Below are 16,468 nucleotides of genomic sequence, written 5' to 3'. Positions count from 1 at the left end.
CTGAAGAAAGAAAGAAACACGACAAAACAAAAACACTAATAAAGTTTTATTGTGTGTGTGTGTGTGTGTGTGTGTGTGTGTGTGTGTGTGTGTCTGTGTCTGTGTGTGTGTGTGTGTGTGTAGAGCGCCATGACGCCCTGTACGTGGTCGGCGCTCTGGAGGAGGCCATGGAGCTCAGAGGGATGCGTTACCATCCCATCGACATCGAGACGTCCGTCATCAGGACACACAAGAGCATCACAGAGTGGTGAGTCGCACACACACACACACACACACACACACACACACACAGACACGCACATCAATCATTACTACACAATTACCTGTTATTTCTTGGCTATTTTTTGACATCAAGTAATTAGTGGCCTGTAAATTGTTTTATTACAAAAATAAGTTTGAAAAGTTTGACATGAACATCAACATTAATGCAAATCAATGCAAACAACACAACTCAGTTTTGTTATAAGTAGATTTGAGTATTAAGGGCCAATAATATTACATTAAATAGTTGCATTAATGCTTATCAGTACATATTTTAAACTGACAAATCCTTTTAAATGTCATCTACTTTTAACTTAAAGGGACAACGAAGAGTTTTGGAAAAGCGAAGCGTTTTCACACTACATTTATGAGCCTCCGCGCGCACCGTGAAAGACGGACTCATGTTTTCATTCATCAAGAATTAAAGTCAGAGGTTGGAAGATGATCACATACCATCGTAGTTCCGACCACAAACGGCGATTCGGCGGCGTTATTCTCATGACTCGCCAGGCAGCGTCCGCGAAACCGAAAGTAAGGAAACGCTGGTCGGCTCGCCCAGCATTTCCACCACCACTAATAATAACAAAATAACGATAGAGACAAAACGATATATTTATCGAAAATGGAGCCATTAACAAGTGTGGGTAGCGGAGATTCATCCACATTAACGTGAGACTTTTTCATAACCAAATATAAACTCCTCATTGTCCCTTTCACCTTAATAAACCTTAATGAATAAAATTTTAAGTTAATTAAATTTTGATAATTTTTTTGTTCATGTCAAAGTCTGAAACCACGTTTGTGACAGATCTAGAGTCAGTTTCAAAGGTGTAAGGACTGGCAAAATATTTAAACTACACTACAGGCCAAAAGTTTGGAAGCAAGATCAAATTTGTACTTCATCAATCGATCAATAAGCGTGATCACCTTCGTCTCTCCTCCTCAGCGCCGTGTTCACGTGGACCAACCTGCTGGTGGTGGTGGTGGAGCTGGACGGCTCGGAGCAGGAGGCCCTGGACCTGGTTCCCCTGGTAACCAACGTGGTGCTGGAGGAGCACTACCTGATCGTGGGCGTGGTCGTGGTGGTCGACATCGGCGTCATCCCCATCAACTCCCGCGGCGAGAAGCAGCGCATGCACCTGCGCGACGGCTTCCTGGCCGACCAGCTGGACCCCATCTACGTGGCTTACAACATGTAGCCCCGCCCCCAAAAGGAGGCGGAGCTTCTGGGGAGCGGAGACGTGGAGGAACTTTGTGGCCCTGGATTTTGTCTCTCAGGCAGAACTCAATCCTTAAAAACCCGTTTGTGGTCGCCTGAGAGGAAGAGCAGCCTCCTCCTCCGACTGTTTACTGATGGTGAAGAGGACAATCGTTAGCGTTAGCGTAGCGGAGATTCTGGCTTTTAAAACCACGTTTGGCTCGTTCTCTATATTTTTTTTCCCCCATTAACTTTGTTTTTTTGGTTTTTTTTCTCGTCCTCGGAGGTCATTTAAAAAAAAACAAAAGAAACATTTACACACGACAACAGAAAACGAAACTGTGGCAGAACGATATTTTACGTTTTTAACGATATCAACCATGAAAGTGTGAGCAGTGGTTTTTTTTTATACGAGGGGCTGACGCAGCCGTCCTTCAGTTTTACGATGAGGTACTAACCATTTTGTTTCCTGTTCGCTCCATTCTTGTTTTTTCTTTTAAAAGTTTTACGTTTGTTGTTGTTTCTTTTTTTTTCAAAATTCAACATTATTTCCTGAAGCGTCCGTCCGTCCGTCCGTCCGTCTCTCAAACAGCTGCAGCCTTTTTACTCCGTTTATTTCTCTACCGACACGAGCGGAACAACAACAGCAACAATAACAACAGCAACATAAACTCATATCATGTAAGTATGTACAAAAAGAAACTGATTTAATTTATTTTCTTTCTCTTTTAGAAGTATATGACGAGACGTTCAAGAATGTTTTGCTCTTGAATATTTGCTAATATAAAAAATAAAATAAACAAAAAAGCGTTGTATTATCATGAGTGAAACAGCAATCGTATTAAGGAGAATAGAAATTATATGATTAAAGATTATATGAGAAGATGAGTTCACAGATTCATCCCGGACTGAAGCAGTTTCACACGTGTTTTTTTTTTTAACCTGTCGCCGCCTCCGAGTTTCATCCTCCAGAAAATGAAAAGTTCTGAACCTGAATGAGAAACTTTTAGTGGATTTAGTCTGGAAGAGTTTACAGAAAACAAAAATCTTTTGTGCCTTTAAATTCTAAATTCCCTTTAATATTTTATCAATTAATTAACCTAAAATGATGTAATTTGAGAGAGATTTTATAACTAAAAAACTTTTAACTGTTTCTACAGAGCAGTGTTTTTATCGGCTTGTGTGGCAGTGAAATAAACTGATGGTCAGTAAACGCAGCATTTCAAATATTTAATACATTGGTTAACAGGAAAACACCACAGGAAGTCACAGATAATAGGTAATTATAAATGTATCTATTTTATTCGGCCATTATATTTCTGTAGATTATTGCACCGTAATAACTCAAGTATTGATTTTATCAAAAGTATGTTAATACTCTTCTTTCCGATTTAAGGTTTTAAACTGTTTTAAAATCTGAGTAAAGCAACGTTTAGTAGAAAACTAAGTCCACAGTAGCATTCACAGCAGTAGCAGACAGGAAGTATGTGCTGCCCTCTAGTGGCGAGCAGGATGAACTACTGCACTCAGAGTTTCTGTCTGATCAGGTTTCATGGATCAGAACTCGTCAATAAATAGTCGGTTCAGGTTTCTGGGGGATGAGACTCGTCAGCTGAACCGACTGGGTTTTGGTTTTTGTTTTGTTTTTGTTTCTAACCACCTCCGGCTGGGAAAAGGTGAATCCGTCCTCCTCTTCCTCCTCGAGCGGCCGCCACTGTTTGTAAATACGAAGTTCAGAGGTCGTCATATTTTTACATGGACCGATCAATCAGGGCTCATTACAGTGATGTCACGACAGGAAGTAAAGACTGAAACAGGAAGCTGAGGGTGTTTAATTAATTAATTAATTAATTAACCCGAGATCCTTTAACTCAAAGGTCACGGGGAGGAAGTCGATGCTTCTTGTGTTTGGATCTGAATGTTCTAGTTTCAACATGAGGATTTTTTTTTTTTTTTTAAAGAAAAAGCACTTTCTTCACGTTTGTTTTTCTTTTATCAGCAAAATGTTTTGTCCCCTGGTCTGTATTTTTTTTTAAAGGTTTTAAAAATGTCTTATTTGAGTTGACATAAGTCTTTCAATTAATAAATATTTCAACAATTTTGACAATAAAAAAAAACATTTTGTCTTGTTTTCTGTTATTGTGCAAGTTTTGGGGGTAAATTTTAGGTAATTTTACATGATAATGTCAAGAAATAGCCAGGAAATAACAACTAATTGCGTCATAATGCCTAGAAACAGCCTAGAAATAACGCTCAATTTCATAGTTGAGAAATATAGCCAAGAAATAACGTTTGATTGCATAGAAAATAGCCTAGATATAACGGTCAATTTCAAGGACTTAGAAAAATTCTGGCCTTTCCCAAAAAATTCAAAGCATGAAAAGCATATGTAACCTTTTACCTTTATGAAAAACATGACATTACAATGAAATTGACCGTTGTTTCTATGCCATTTCTTGATATTACTACACAATTACCTGTTATTTCTTGGCTATTTTTTGACATCAAGTAATAAGTGGCCTGTAAAACTGAAACCACTTTTGTGACAGATCTAGAGTCAGTTTCGAATGTGGAAGGACTGGAAAAATATTTTCACTACACTACAGGCCAAAAGTTTGGAAGCAAGATCAAATTTGTACTTTATAACAAAATAAACATGATTATTATTTAAAGAGTCAGTTATCAGATATTATTACTTAGACTGTTACTTAGGATTTATTTTATACAAACCTTCAAAAGCTAAAGAGGGCCGACCCTTCAACCAATCAGGAACTCCCAAACCACAATAGATTTGATTGGTCAAAGCTGTAGGCCTGTTATCAAAACAAATGCTGCCTACTATCCCAACTTTAAACTAGAACATGAGCAGAATCACATATTAACATTTTTGAAGAAAAAAAATTAAAAAAGGAAACACTAGAAATTGTTGATACATTTATTTCCTCCATGTTAGCACATAGAATATATTTATATACATATTGCTAGCTAAAGCATCAAAAAAAATAAAAATAAAAACCCAAAAAACAAACAAAAGAAAAAGTCTGGAGCATAGAAAATGTTAAGCCACGATTAATAGTTTACATATGGACAGAACAGAAGAAAACGACCAACAGGAGGTGAAGACAGAGGAAACTTTAAACTGGGTTCATCCCAGTTGAAAAAGTCCATTAAAACCCAACTAGTTTTCAACTAGTAACTCGCAGTATGTTGTACTTGTAACACGCTGGAATAAGAACAGTGGGAACAAAAAAAAAAAAAAGTCAACACAAAATTGATTCACTCTGGGGTTTTTTCCAGCTGACCTTTTCAAAAAGACACGATTTAGCTCGACTGAAGTTCCAGGAAGTAAGAAAAGAAAGAAAAACAAAACATTGTCATTGTCATATTGCGTTTCTCTGAGGGAGTGCAAATATGTGTCTGAGGAGGAGGAGGTGGGAAAGAAAGAAAAAGAGAGAGGGAGCTGTAGATACTCACACCTTTTACTCATCATGCAGTTAAAAAACCAGATACAAACTGGAATGACATCAATTTTCAATCAATTTTTTTTTTTTTTGTCGTCCACAGGGGAAAAAATATAAAATAAAATAAAAAACAATAAAGTTTTCACACTGAAACCGTCAAAACTGCCGGATGGACGAATATAAAAACAGTCGGAGAGAGAGGGAAGCAGCGTTTGGAAGAACATGCAGTGATTGGTTGGTTTTTAACAGTGCTATGTGTGTGTTTGATTCAGGGTGTGTTACAATAAAACAAAAAAAAAACACGCTGAAAATGACACGCAGCTCGGGGCGTCGTGGTAACAGCAGAAGGGGGCGGGGCTTGTGTTATTATTACAGTTGTACATTGTACAAAACTTGAACTTGAACAGTCGTCGGGGGTCGAACGGAGGGAAACGAAAGACAAAACGGCTGAAATCAAACATCTGTGAGTTCATTTACAATATAATAACAACAAAATATTAATAATAACAATATGAAGGAGGAAGGAGGAGGAAGAGGAGGAATATTGACAGGACATTTTATTTACATGTAGTGCAATGATGATAATGATGAGGAAAAAGAAGAAAGGAAAAAAAAAACCTTGAAGGGTGCAGAGACGTCCGACAGCGCCTGAACTGCACAGTAACACATTTTTTTTTCTTTTTAAAGTGATGCACTTAAACAGAGCTGAAGTCTGGAACAACTCCGCCCCCGACCCCCACCTGACTCCACCCCCAAACAATCAATATTCAACATTATTCTCACTCATCAAATCCCGTGAAAAGACCAAAACCAACAACTGAGTGTGTGTGTGTGTGTGTGTGTGTGTGTGTGTCAGTCACAACGATACGGTTTAATTTAAACTCTTCTAAACTTCCACAAACAGTCACTCTTGCACCAACTCTGGATTCATCCGCCGCAAGAAATAGTCCCCCAACAAACAGTGTGTTTGTTTGATTGATTGGTTAGGGTTGGTTTTTTGGTCTTTTTAAAGGGATTTGTTGACAAATGATAAAAAAAAAATAAGAGTAACACCATCCTCATGTTTAAAGCTGCTGTCATCCTGTTGTATTTTCACAATAAAAGCCCTCCAGGTAAAAGAAAGGAAGTGGTGATCACGGCTGAATCAGAGTTTGACACTGAACAGTTTTGGGTTCACACGTGGAAAAATCTAGAAAAAAAAGTCATTATTAATTAATTAATTAATGCTTTTAATTAGTAGGATCCTCTTCAGTAATTAGTTGATCATGTGATTTTCACAGTTGAATCTCATAGTGAACTGAAAACAAGTTATTTTTTTCCCCACAATGCAAAGCAAAGTTAATCACAGCTGCACAAAGGAAAAGGAGTTTTAAAAAAACAAAAAGAACAAATATCAAACAGGAGCTTCATCTCGGAGCCACGAGTGTGTGTGTATGTGTGTGTGTGTGTGTGTGTGTGTGTGTAACGGCTAATTCCTGGAAGGAGAAGAAGGTTTCATTTGGTGCTGTGACGTTTCCTGTTGGTAACGATGAACGAGGCACAAACATCACTATTATGAGTGAGGAGGTGGAGGGTAAAATACCACCTTAACTGAGAACTGAAGAGGTGCAGGGGGAAGGATCATACCACCTTAACTGAGAACTGAAGAGGTGCAGGGGAAGGATCATACCACCTTAACTGAGAACTGAGGTTTTCATCTGCAGCTTAAAGAGGAAACGCGACGGTTTCTCTTGAGCCGAGGAGAGTAAAGGTCCAGAGTGAAAATGTTTACGGTGATTAATCGTCACAAGCTGATGTGGGTTAGAGAAAACAAATTAAAAAACACAACAACATACAAACAAAGCCCCAAAAAAGTAAAAACAAAACAACACAACAACAGCGCGTCTGTACAGAGCAACTGGATCATTTTCCTCCGTTCAGTCAGTCGTCATAACTGAGGAAACAGTCGACAAACTTTAAAAGTCTCACACTTTTCTAAAGAAAAGAAAAGAAAAAAAAAATCAAAAACTGGCAATTTTATCGCCTCATAAAAAAATAAAAACAACAAACATTTCCAAGCACCACATGTTTACACAACCGACACGCGACATCCAGCGCAGGGAGAAACCATGAAGAAGAAGAAGATGATTCATTTGATCGTTCACATTTTTGCATAAAGTTTTATATTGGTCCATCCGTCGTCGCTGCTTTTTTTTTTTTTTTATTGTAATGAGTGAAAAAATAAAATAAAACAAAACTATGAAACTATCCACATGCATGGAGCCTCACCGGGAGCGAGAGGATGAGGGAAAAGAAAAAGAGAAACAGGCACTGAGCACCGACGACAGCGTGAAGCAGAGAGAGAGAGAGAGAGAGAGTCTCGTAGAAAAGAAGAAAAAAATAATTAAATTAAATTAAAAAAGGACGAATTCGCGTGAAACATCACTAGAAAAATGACGACGACGACGACGCTCGGGACAAAATGTACAGAACATTTGTTTTTTTCTTTTCTCTGGGTTTGTACGAAGAAGAAAGAGGAAGAGGAAGAGGAAGAGGGACTCACCAGATCTTCTCAGGTTCAACTACTGAATCTTTTTTTTTTTTTTTCTGTATTTGGCAACGTTACGCAAAATTATGCATTTTTGGGTCGTTAAGAAAAAAAAAAAAGTACAAAAAAAGAAAGAAACGGTCAAATCATGGAACCTCTCTAAGATCCAGCTCAGGAAAGATTGCTCTACATTTATTTCCCCAATTTAGAATCAAAAATCTGATTCATAAAAATTTGTCTATTTAAAAATGTGCATAATAATAATTTTATTATTACTAGTTAATAATAATAATAATAATAGCAACAATACATGGAAGATTCTTCAGCCGGCGTCTTTAACGGCCGAACTCGTGACCCTGTTCCCAATAAGTGACTTAAGGAGGACGATCAGATTTTTTTTTTTTTTTTAGTTTTTTCTTTTAGGTAGAAACGATAGAAGGTGCGATTCGCCGCGATGCGTTCAGGAACAAAATAATAATAATAAAAAATAAAAAAAATCCACGAAACGTCTGTGAGAGCCACGTCATCCACGATCCGATACATCCTGCTGTTTTTTGTCGTTTTCTGTTTTTAAATAAGTTTTTCTCTTACGAAAGCGAGAGTGAGTGTTGAGAGAGAGCGCGCACGCATGCCGCCGACGGCATTTCTTTTTTTATTTTTTTTCTCCTCGTAAGATCGACCGTGTGTTTGTTGCATTTACAGTAAGAAAAGTGAGTCTTTTAAAAAATTCAGGTAATAAAATGTTTTCAGGTAATGCTCGTCTGTTTGTACTACACACTTAAATAACACATTCTCCGACACAAGTTCAAAATTAGCACTTCAGTAAAGAAAGAAAGAAAGAAAGAAGAAAAAAAACACACACACGAGAAATAAAATCATGCTCTCGAGCAAAATCTGTTCACGATTCAGACACGGAAATAAAAAATAAAAATAAAAAAATGTAGAAAGAGAAAAAAAAAAGAAAAAATCAAAACAATAAGTATGTTTAAAATAAAAAAAAAAAATAAAAAAAAAAAGGAACAAGTCGCTCGTTCACATCGGGTCCACACAAAGTTTTCATTCAGGAAGGCAAGTCGAGAAGCAGGAGAGACGGTGTGTGTCTGTGTGTGTCTCTCTGTGTGTGTGTGTTGAGTTGTAGACACTGACTGACTGACAGGCGTTAAGTAAAGAGAGAGAGAGAGAGAGAGAGAGAGGGCGACGAGAGCCAATGGCGTGATGGCGTAGGGTCAGAGGGGGGCGGGGCTTGTTCATCTCTTCCTGCGGCAGGTTCGTTTGTGGTCGGCGTGCCAGTGCTCCTGCTGACACTTGATGGAGCAGTACGAGGTGTTCCAGCAGCAGTGGTACATGGCCTCCTCCTCGCAGTTGTAACACTGACACACACACACACACACACACACACACACACACACAGAGGAGAGTTAGAGACACTCACAGAGTCAACACACACTGGGTTTTGTTATTTAGTTATTTAGTAAACTAACTTCACATCCAGGAACGACACAAACTAACAGAAGCTCATTGATAAATAATGTTAATAATGTTGAACTATCCCTTTAACCCAATAGTCATTCAGTTGTTTCAAATCCACTCTTAGATTAGATAGAACTCTGCACTAAAAATGAACATATATATTACATTATCTGTCAAGTAGGGGTGGGCAAAAATATCGATATGGCAATATATCGCTATACTTTATATCGCGATACGATATCGATATTCAATATTTAAATATCGATTTCTTTTTTCAAAATAAAAAAAAAAAATCAATTTTTTTTTTTTAAATAATAAATCATGTTTCAGACATATATCCAGTACGACTTCCGCACCTCTGCTCCGTGAGGTGTCACTGTACTGCTACCTCAGACAGTGTGTTGTACATGCAAATATGTTGTTGTAACTTGCACTTGTATAAAATGGCATGGATAGTTTGAATTACATTGTTTTGACTCAGTTTGTCCTATAAATTATCACTATCATCTGATGTACATACAACTCGGATTTTAAGATGCATAATGCCTTTTACATTTTTCAGTGAACTATGTAGAATATTGTAGAATATCGCAATATATCGCAAAATCGTATCGTGATGCGCATCGTATCGTGAGGTCCTTGGCAATACCCACCCCCTGTCAAGTAGGGGTAGGATTAGATTTATAGGGGTAGGATTAGATAAGTTTATACTTACTCCCACTCCTTTTTGCTCATGTAAACTGCGTTTCTTATGAGATGTTACTTTTTTTTGTGTATGCATTTTTGCTGTTCACTTATTTCCATCTTATTTTTTACATTGTCGTTTACATGATCGAAATAAAGATATCGATCAATCAATCAATCAATCAATCAATCAATCAATCAATCAATCAATCAATCAATCAATCAATCAATCAATCAATCAATCAAGTATTACATTATAAGTTTTGAAAAAAAGACCCACCTGAAAATGTAATAAATTCCCAATAATGTAATAAGGTATTGTAATGTTATTACAATATCAGTCAGGATATTTTATTACATTATTGGGTTTTATTATATTTTTGATCGAGTTAAGTGCAAATTTTATTACATTTTCAGGACATTATTACATTATATGGTGCTACAATCTTTAATAGAATTTTAAGATTTTAAGATTTATAGCACCATTTATCATCTTAATTGTTCTCATTGTTTTATTAGACTTTATTCATTAGACACACTCACCCACTGCTTCTTCTTGGTCTGGGAGATGAGCTGCTTGTTCTGGGCCACCAGCTTCTTCACCTCCTCCACCAGCTCCTCTTTACACTTCTCCTTCACCTGTTTACACTTCCTCTCCATCTCGGCCTGAGCGCTCGTCACCGCCTTGTTCACCGCCTGGCGCTTCTCCTCCTCCATCTCCGCTCGCAGCTGCACACACACACAAATAGCTCCTTACACATCTGCATTACCATGACGATTATTCAGTTTTTACTAGGGATGCAACGGTTCTCGGTAAAATACCGAACCGTTCGGTACGGCCTGCACGGTGCAATACGCTCTTGGACCGCGGTATTTCAGATTCAGCTTCCATCAGCTCTTACTGCTTTACAGCTGTGCCGTGTGTGTGTGTGGCACATTTAGCTTTTATTGGACAGGGATGCAAACGGGTCAGGACCAAAACAGAGAGGAATTTCCCAGGGGGGGGGGGTGTTCACCATTAACAAATAAGTACATTACAATATCACGGAAAAGTCAATTTCCAGTAGTTCAACCCCAACCAAGTATTGAGTGCATATAGATGGACAGAAGGCCAACATTTCTATATTAAAAATGCTTAGAAAAAAAAAAATCCTTTGCAATATTTCAATTTTGGAGATACTGATTTTTAGGTCTTCACTGAATGTTAGTCATAATTATTACTATTAAAATAAACTGAAGAAATAAAGACATGGGATGTTTCATTCAGTGTGTAATGGACGTATAGGCCTATATAATGTGTTAGTTTCACTTTAATTGAACACATTCTACATCGCGGAGGCGACGTCTTTCCACTCAGGGCTTCCTTCACCTCTGAAACGGGGCAGAGCTCCGTCGCCGTCGCACCGACTGCACGCGGATACGCGCCGCTTTAATGAGCGCGCATGTCGCGCGTCTACATTGGAGGTCGGCTGTTATCAGTATAATCAGAGACAACCATGAATGAGTTCGCCTCAGTTTCACGTGATTGTCACTGTCAGCCTGTTAGAAAAACATTTTACTGACCCCAGCTGAGACGCTGAGACGCTGAGACCCCCCCCCCCTCTCAAAACAAAAACTCTTCGGATCTCAACGATTCACACAAGTCACCTAATTGGTCATGAAAAAAGCGAGTTTCGCTTTTCGGCGCGCTGTTTGCATCCCTGATTAGAGTTCCAGCACAACTCTGTCCATGCACACTGCATGTGTGTGGTCGTATCCGCGTGCCCACGTGTCCGCGCACGATAGAAAGAGCGAGGTCCAGCAGGAGGAGTTGACTGACAGGGATGAGAGGTGGTGAAAGGCTGTTTAAAAAACACAATAGACTAACATCTTCTAACAGACTGTAGCTGCCAGCATAGTGACGTCTTCCATGACGGCAATATAGCGCCATCTCTGTTTGAAAGTGGCTTCAGAGTGTTCACCATACTAAAGGACTATTGTGCAGAGGGGGGAGCTAGGGGCTGTTCACAGACAGTTCAGGTGTGTGTGTGTGTGTGTGTGTGTGTGTGTGTGTGTGTGTGTGTGTGTGTGTGTGTCTATCCAATTGATTATTGGATATAGTAGTAGTCAATAGTGATTGACTATTGTTCTCTGTTTGAGTTAATATCACTTGACAAAGCCTTTTCTAACATTCCACACCACAAAATAAATAATGGAAGTACGTATGATTCGTGCTGATATGATATCGGATCGATATCGGTATCGGCCGATATTCAAGGCTGCAATATCGGTATTGTATCGGAAGTGAAAAAGTGGTATCGGGACAGCCCTACCTTCCTTTATAATTATTATGAAATTATAACGTGACCTAATAAATCTCCCGTCTTTAAAAAAGTTCACTGGCTTATTTCCTTTTCAGCGAGTTGTTTCACACAAGCAAAGCAGGTGCAGATATCAGATACGGGTAACTTCTGATAGAACATGTAAATAGACGGTCGGATATAGGCAACCAATCAGAATTGGGCATCAAAGTGTAAAGACGCCAGAGAGAGAGAGATACAGAGAGCCACCGACCTTCTCCAGAGCTTCCCTGACGACCCGCTCCGTCTCCCTCTTGTTGTCGGCCTTCATCATCTCCTTGACGTCGTTGAACACCTTGGTGTACTTCTCGTGGCACATGTTCTGGCAGGCGCCGTCGCTGTTGGTCTGCGTGCCGCGGTGCAGCGTGCGCGGCGACCCCCCGTTGGCCTTCTTGGTCTGCGTCGACACCGACAGCTTCTCCGGCTGCTGCGGCAACGACGACACGGGGATCTCCTGACTGGAGCTCACCGCCTCCATCTCCGGCTCGGGGTCCTGAGGACGGGACGCCGGCAGAGTTCAGGAAGGACAGGGAATAAAAAATACTATGTCCTGAACTTTATTTAACTAATTCTGCTGCAAAGACTAATAAAGTTTGTTATATTCAATCTTTCTCAGTAGTAAAGTCTTTTACTGTCTTTAAAACGGAAATACGAATTAACTAATTCACTTCACTGAAATAAACTGAAATAAACATGAAAAAGCATTTTATTGTTTTGTGTTTATGTCTCATTGTGACTGTATGTAATGTGTGTATGTGTATTTATGTGTGTGTGCATAGATATATATAGATATACAGTATATACACACTATACATTGTTATATGTTATATATTGCCATTTTATAACTTATTATAGTATAGAATAGAAGAGGGAATAGAATTAACATAGGGAGAAGGGTGGGATTTAATAAGCTTTGGCTGTTCTTCTTTTATTCGTAGTTCAAATAAACTTTCATTCATTTTTTCGTTAAACATTTTGACTGTCTCTGCTGTGCTATGAAGTTTGTTTTTAAGTCTTAAAATAACAATAATGAATTTAGCTGATTGAAGACGTAAAGTGAAGTAAAAACAAACTGCAATTAAACTAAACTAAAAAAACAACTTTTCTTTGCTTTAAATTCTTATTTCACAAACCTAAACATTAAAAAAAAACCCAGTAACTTTGACGAGCAATAACATAATCTGCTCAGTTTGCTTAATTGTAGATTTAGAAGTAGTTATCAAACCAGTCTGGGCTGCGGGATAAATCCATCCCATAATGAACAGAGACAGAGTGAGGCTTCAGCGTGACTGTGGACAAACACACTCACACTGACTTCCTCTTTGGGCTCGACCATCGGCGTGCGGCGGCTCTTCTTGGCCTTGGGCTCCTGGCTGCCTTTCAGCTGGAGGAGAGAGAGAAAGATGAAACACGTTCATGTGAAAAGAGGTTTAATACTTTCTTCTTTTTTTTCTTATTTTGTCACTACTTTCTTTTCTTATTTTGTCACTAACAGTCAAGTCCAAGGACACCTCACAATATAATGTTGTTCAGGGAGAATAAGACTTAAATGTTTTATTTCCTTCAGTCGGTCTTATAGAAAAGAATTTCCTATAATTAAAAAAGCACCAGGACTAATAAGGACTATAAGATGTGTTACAGACACTTTGATAAAAATATCTACAGTTTCATTATTTGAGTTTTAAGGTCACACCGACAAACACCAGTTCAGTTTTCCCTCCTCCTGTTGCTCTGTTTACAGCTCAGTAAAATGTTGTGTCAATGAGGCAGGTCGGTCACCGGGTGGCGCCGTTTCGCTTCACACAGAAGAACAACCTGCTGCCTACTAGGTTTATAACCACAGAGCTGAGAGAGACGAAGTTCAGACTGGTGTCAATCTCTAACCAGACAGGCAACAGGAACGTTATTTCTGAACTGTGACCAGTTCAGAAACGAAAAAAAAGATGGCCACAACATTAGTGCACTAAACTCAAAATCTTTCCAATAATACTTGTCCTTTTTCTTGTTAAAATGTCTAATTTCTGGTCACAACTAATCTCTTTCCACTTAAAATAAGACTCATCACCTAAAAAATTTACTTGTTTTTAGATAATTTTCACTTGTTTCAAACAAATTTTCACATGAAATAAGTAGAAAAATCTGAAGGTGAAAACAACTTTTTTGTGCTTGTAATAAGGAAGAAAAACTTTTCGGTAACACTTTATTTTAAGGGGTCCTTGTTCCTGTGTATCTACCTAATTAATTACAGTGTAATTACCTATGTAACCGTATGTAATAACATGTACTTACATTGTAAATACATAGTGTATTTTGGTGTACTTACAGGTCCTTGTTACACTTGTAGTAAGAAATGCCAAAGTGGCCTCTCTCTTTGCACAAGCATTTCTTATTACAAGTGTAACAAGGACCTGTAAGTACACCAAAATACACTATGTATTTACAATGTAAGTACATGTTATTACATACGGTTACATAGGTAATTACACTTTAGTTAATTAGGTAGATACACAGGAACAAGGACCCCTTAAAATAAAGTGTTACCAACTTTTCCTACTTATTTCAAGTGAAAATATGCTTGAAAGAAGTAAAAACAGTCTAGAAACAAGCTACTTTTTAATGTGATGTTTCTTATTTTAAGTATAATGAGATACGGTTTAACCAGAAATAAGACAAATATTCTTGGTAAGATATTTGAGTTTTTGCAGTGCCTTGAACACTTTGCCGCCTAATGGCTTGAACAAAGAATTTGATATCAAGCCGTTTCTGTGAATGTATTTCATGATGTGTATTAGTCTGGAAGTCTCTGTATTTGGTTTGTTTCTGTTTCCCGATCCTCCGTTCTGTTCTCCTCCACTTACATGTCGGACCTGCTCGTTGCTGGTGGACGAGATGCTGGACTCCGCCTCGTCGGTCCGCTCCAGTCGCTCCGTCCTCCCGCTGCTGCCTCCTCCTCCTCCTCCTCCTCCTCTTTCTCCTCCTCTTTCTCTTTCTCTTTCCCTTTCTCCTCCACCGCCGCCGCCGCCACCTTCCTCCTCCTCCTCTTCCTCCTCCTCCTCCTCCTCCTGCTGCTGCTGCTGCTGCTGCTGCCTCTGGCTCTGGCTCTGTTGGTGCGGTTGGCTGCCGTCATCCACCTTTGTTTTCCACACGCGCCCCTCCCTCAGGAAGCGCTGGTAGACCTCCAGCTCCTCGCACGCCTTCTTCCAGCCGTTGCTGCGCTTCACCTGCAGCTGCTGCACGCTCACCTTGATGTCCTGGATGTTGTCCGCGGGGATCCACGCTCTGGAGGGAACAGAGTAGACAGTCAGTGCTCCACGTTTATTATATTTACACAACAAAAAAAAACAAAAAAAGAGTTTGTTAAAGGGATAGTTCAACATTTTTGGCAAATTATTGGCCCATTGCCATAATCCCTATAGTCATAGCAGTAGGTTCGTTACCTTTAATTGTCGGTGCAAGCTATTTTTAGAAAGGCGGAGCAGAGCCGTGAGCTGCTCAGAGCTACGCTACGGAGGCTCATGGGATTTCTTGGTTTCCCTCATCAAACTCATCAAATACACAATCCAACAACTCCACAACGCTCTGGTGGACAAGTTGTGACCTGCACATTCACCACGCTATGAGATAATAACACAACGTTACCAGACAAGAGTTGTTTTAGAGGGAAATACAGAGACTGCTTGATGGAAAAACTGTCCCTGAAGGCAACGCGCATCAGCAGTTTTGCATGAATTTCCCTCTAAAACAACTCTGTCTGGTAACGTTCTGTTATTATCTCATAGCGTGGTGAATGTGCAGGTCACAACTTGTCCACCAGAGCGTTTTGGAGTTGTTGGATTGTGTATTTGATGAGTTTGATGAGGGAAACCAAGAAATCCCATGAGCCTCCGTAGCGTAGCTCTGAGCAGCTCGCAGCTCTGCTCCGCCGCTCTAAAAATAGCTTGCACCGACAATTAAAGGTAACAAACCTACTGCTATGACTATAGGGATTATGGCAATGGGCCAATTTGCCAAAATGTTGAACTATCCCTTTGAGACTCTGAGAAGATGAAATGATTTCTAAACCGATCACACAGATATCAGTTCCGTGCTCTGACCTCTGATGCTGGTGTCCGAAGAAGCGGACGTCCACCTGGTTGTCCTCCCTCTGCAGGACTTTGGCCGGCCAGTAACCGAAACCTTTCATCTTGGCCCAAACCAGGTCGTGACTCGGGGTCTGAACAGCACAACAGAAACCAATCAGTCACTTATTGATGAGTGATTCTCCACATTTTGGACTCGATTGATACGTTATAACACACCTTTTTCCTCCTCCCTATATAATATCAACACTTTGTCCCTCGACTGTTCATTTAGCCACATCGTGTTTTCTTTGTATTTTTGTATTCATTTCTTGTGCTATTGTAATTTTATATCTATCTTTCCTATTGTTTTTCTGTAAGGTGAGCTTGGGTGTTGTGAAAGGCAAATAAAATAAGAACAAATAAAATGCATTATCATTGTCATTATTAAAATTATTAAACTGATTGAA

General features: G+C 39.2%; 2 protein-coding genes across 5 annotated transcripts in view; one reads left to right on the top strand and one right to left on the bottom strand.

Annotated features, from left to right (window-relative positions):
• LOC146969876 (disco-interacting protein 2 homolog C) overlaps positions 1-3,412 on the top strand; it is a 205,642-nt gene extending 202,230 nt beyond the window's left edge. For all 4 annotated transcript variants that reach the window (XM_085805381.1, XM_085805378.1, XM_085805379.1 and 1 more), the window contains 2 exons: positions 124-247; positions 1,208-3,412. In XM_085805381.1, the coding sequence (XP_085661507.1) occupies positions 124-247; positions 1,208-1,460 (377 nt within the window). In that variant the 3' untranslated portion in view covers positions 1,461-3,412. The remainder of the gene's footprint in view (positions 1-123; positions 248-1,207) is intronic.
• A 968-nt stretch (positions 3,413-4,380) lies between these two features.
• Positions 4,381-16,468, bottom strand: part of zmynd11 (zinc finger, MYND-type containing 11) — a 43,388-nt gene continuing 31,300 nt past the window's right edge. Inside the window, exons 11-17 of the mRNA XM_085805428.1 lie at positions 16,035-16,153; positions 14,951-15,219; positions 14,799-14,893; positions 13,250-13,324; positions 12,155-12,433; positions 10,145-10,330; positions 4,381-8,817 (exon numbers count right to left, since the gene is read on the bottom strand). Of these exons, the coding sequence (XP_085661554.1) occupies positions 8,695-8,817; positions 10,145-10,330; positions 12,155-12,433; positions 13,250-13,324; positions 14,799-14,893; positions 14,951-15,219; positions 16,035-16,153 (1,146 nt within the window). The 3' untranslated portion in view covers positions 4,381-8,694. The remainder of the gene's footprint in view (positions 8,818-10,144; positions 10,331-12,154; positions 12,434-13,249; positions 13,325-14,798; positions 14,894-14,950; positions 15,220-16,034; positions 16,154-16,468) is intronic.

This window comes from Trachurus japonicus, chromosome 17 (genome assembly GCF_045865225.1).
Source record: "Trachurus japonicus isolate A0001 chromosome 17, Traja_1.0".
NCBI classification, from domain to species: Eukaryota; Metazoa; Chordata; class Actinopteri; order Carangiformes; family Carangidae; genus Trachurus; species Trachurus japonicus.
Note: the sequence above shows the minus strand (reverse complement) of the source record. Positions and strands in the feature narration are given on the sequence as shown.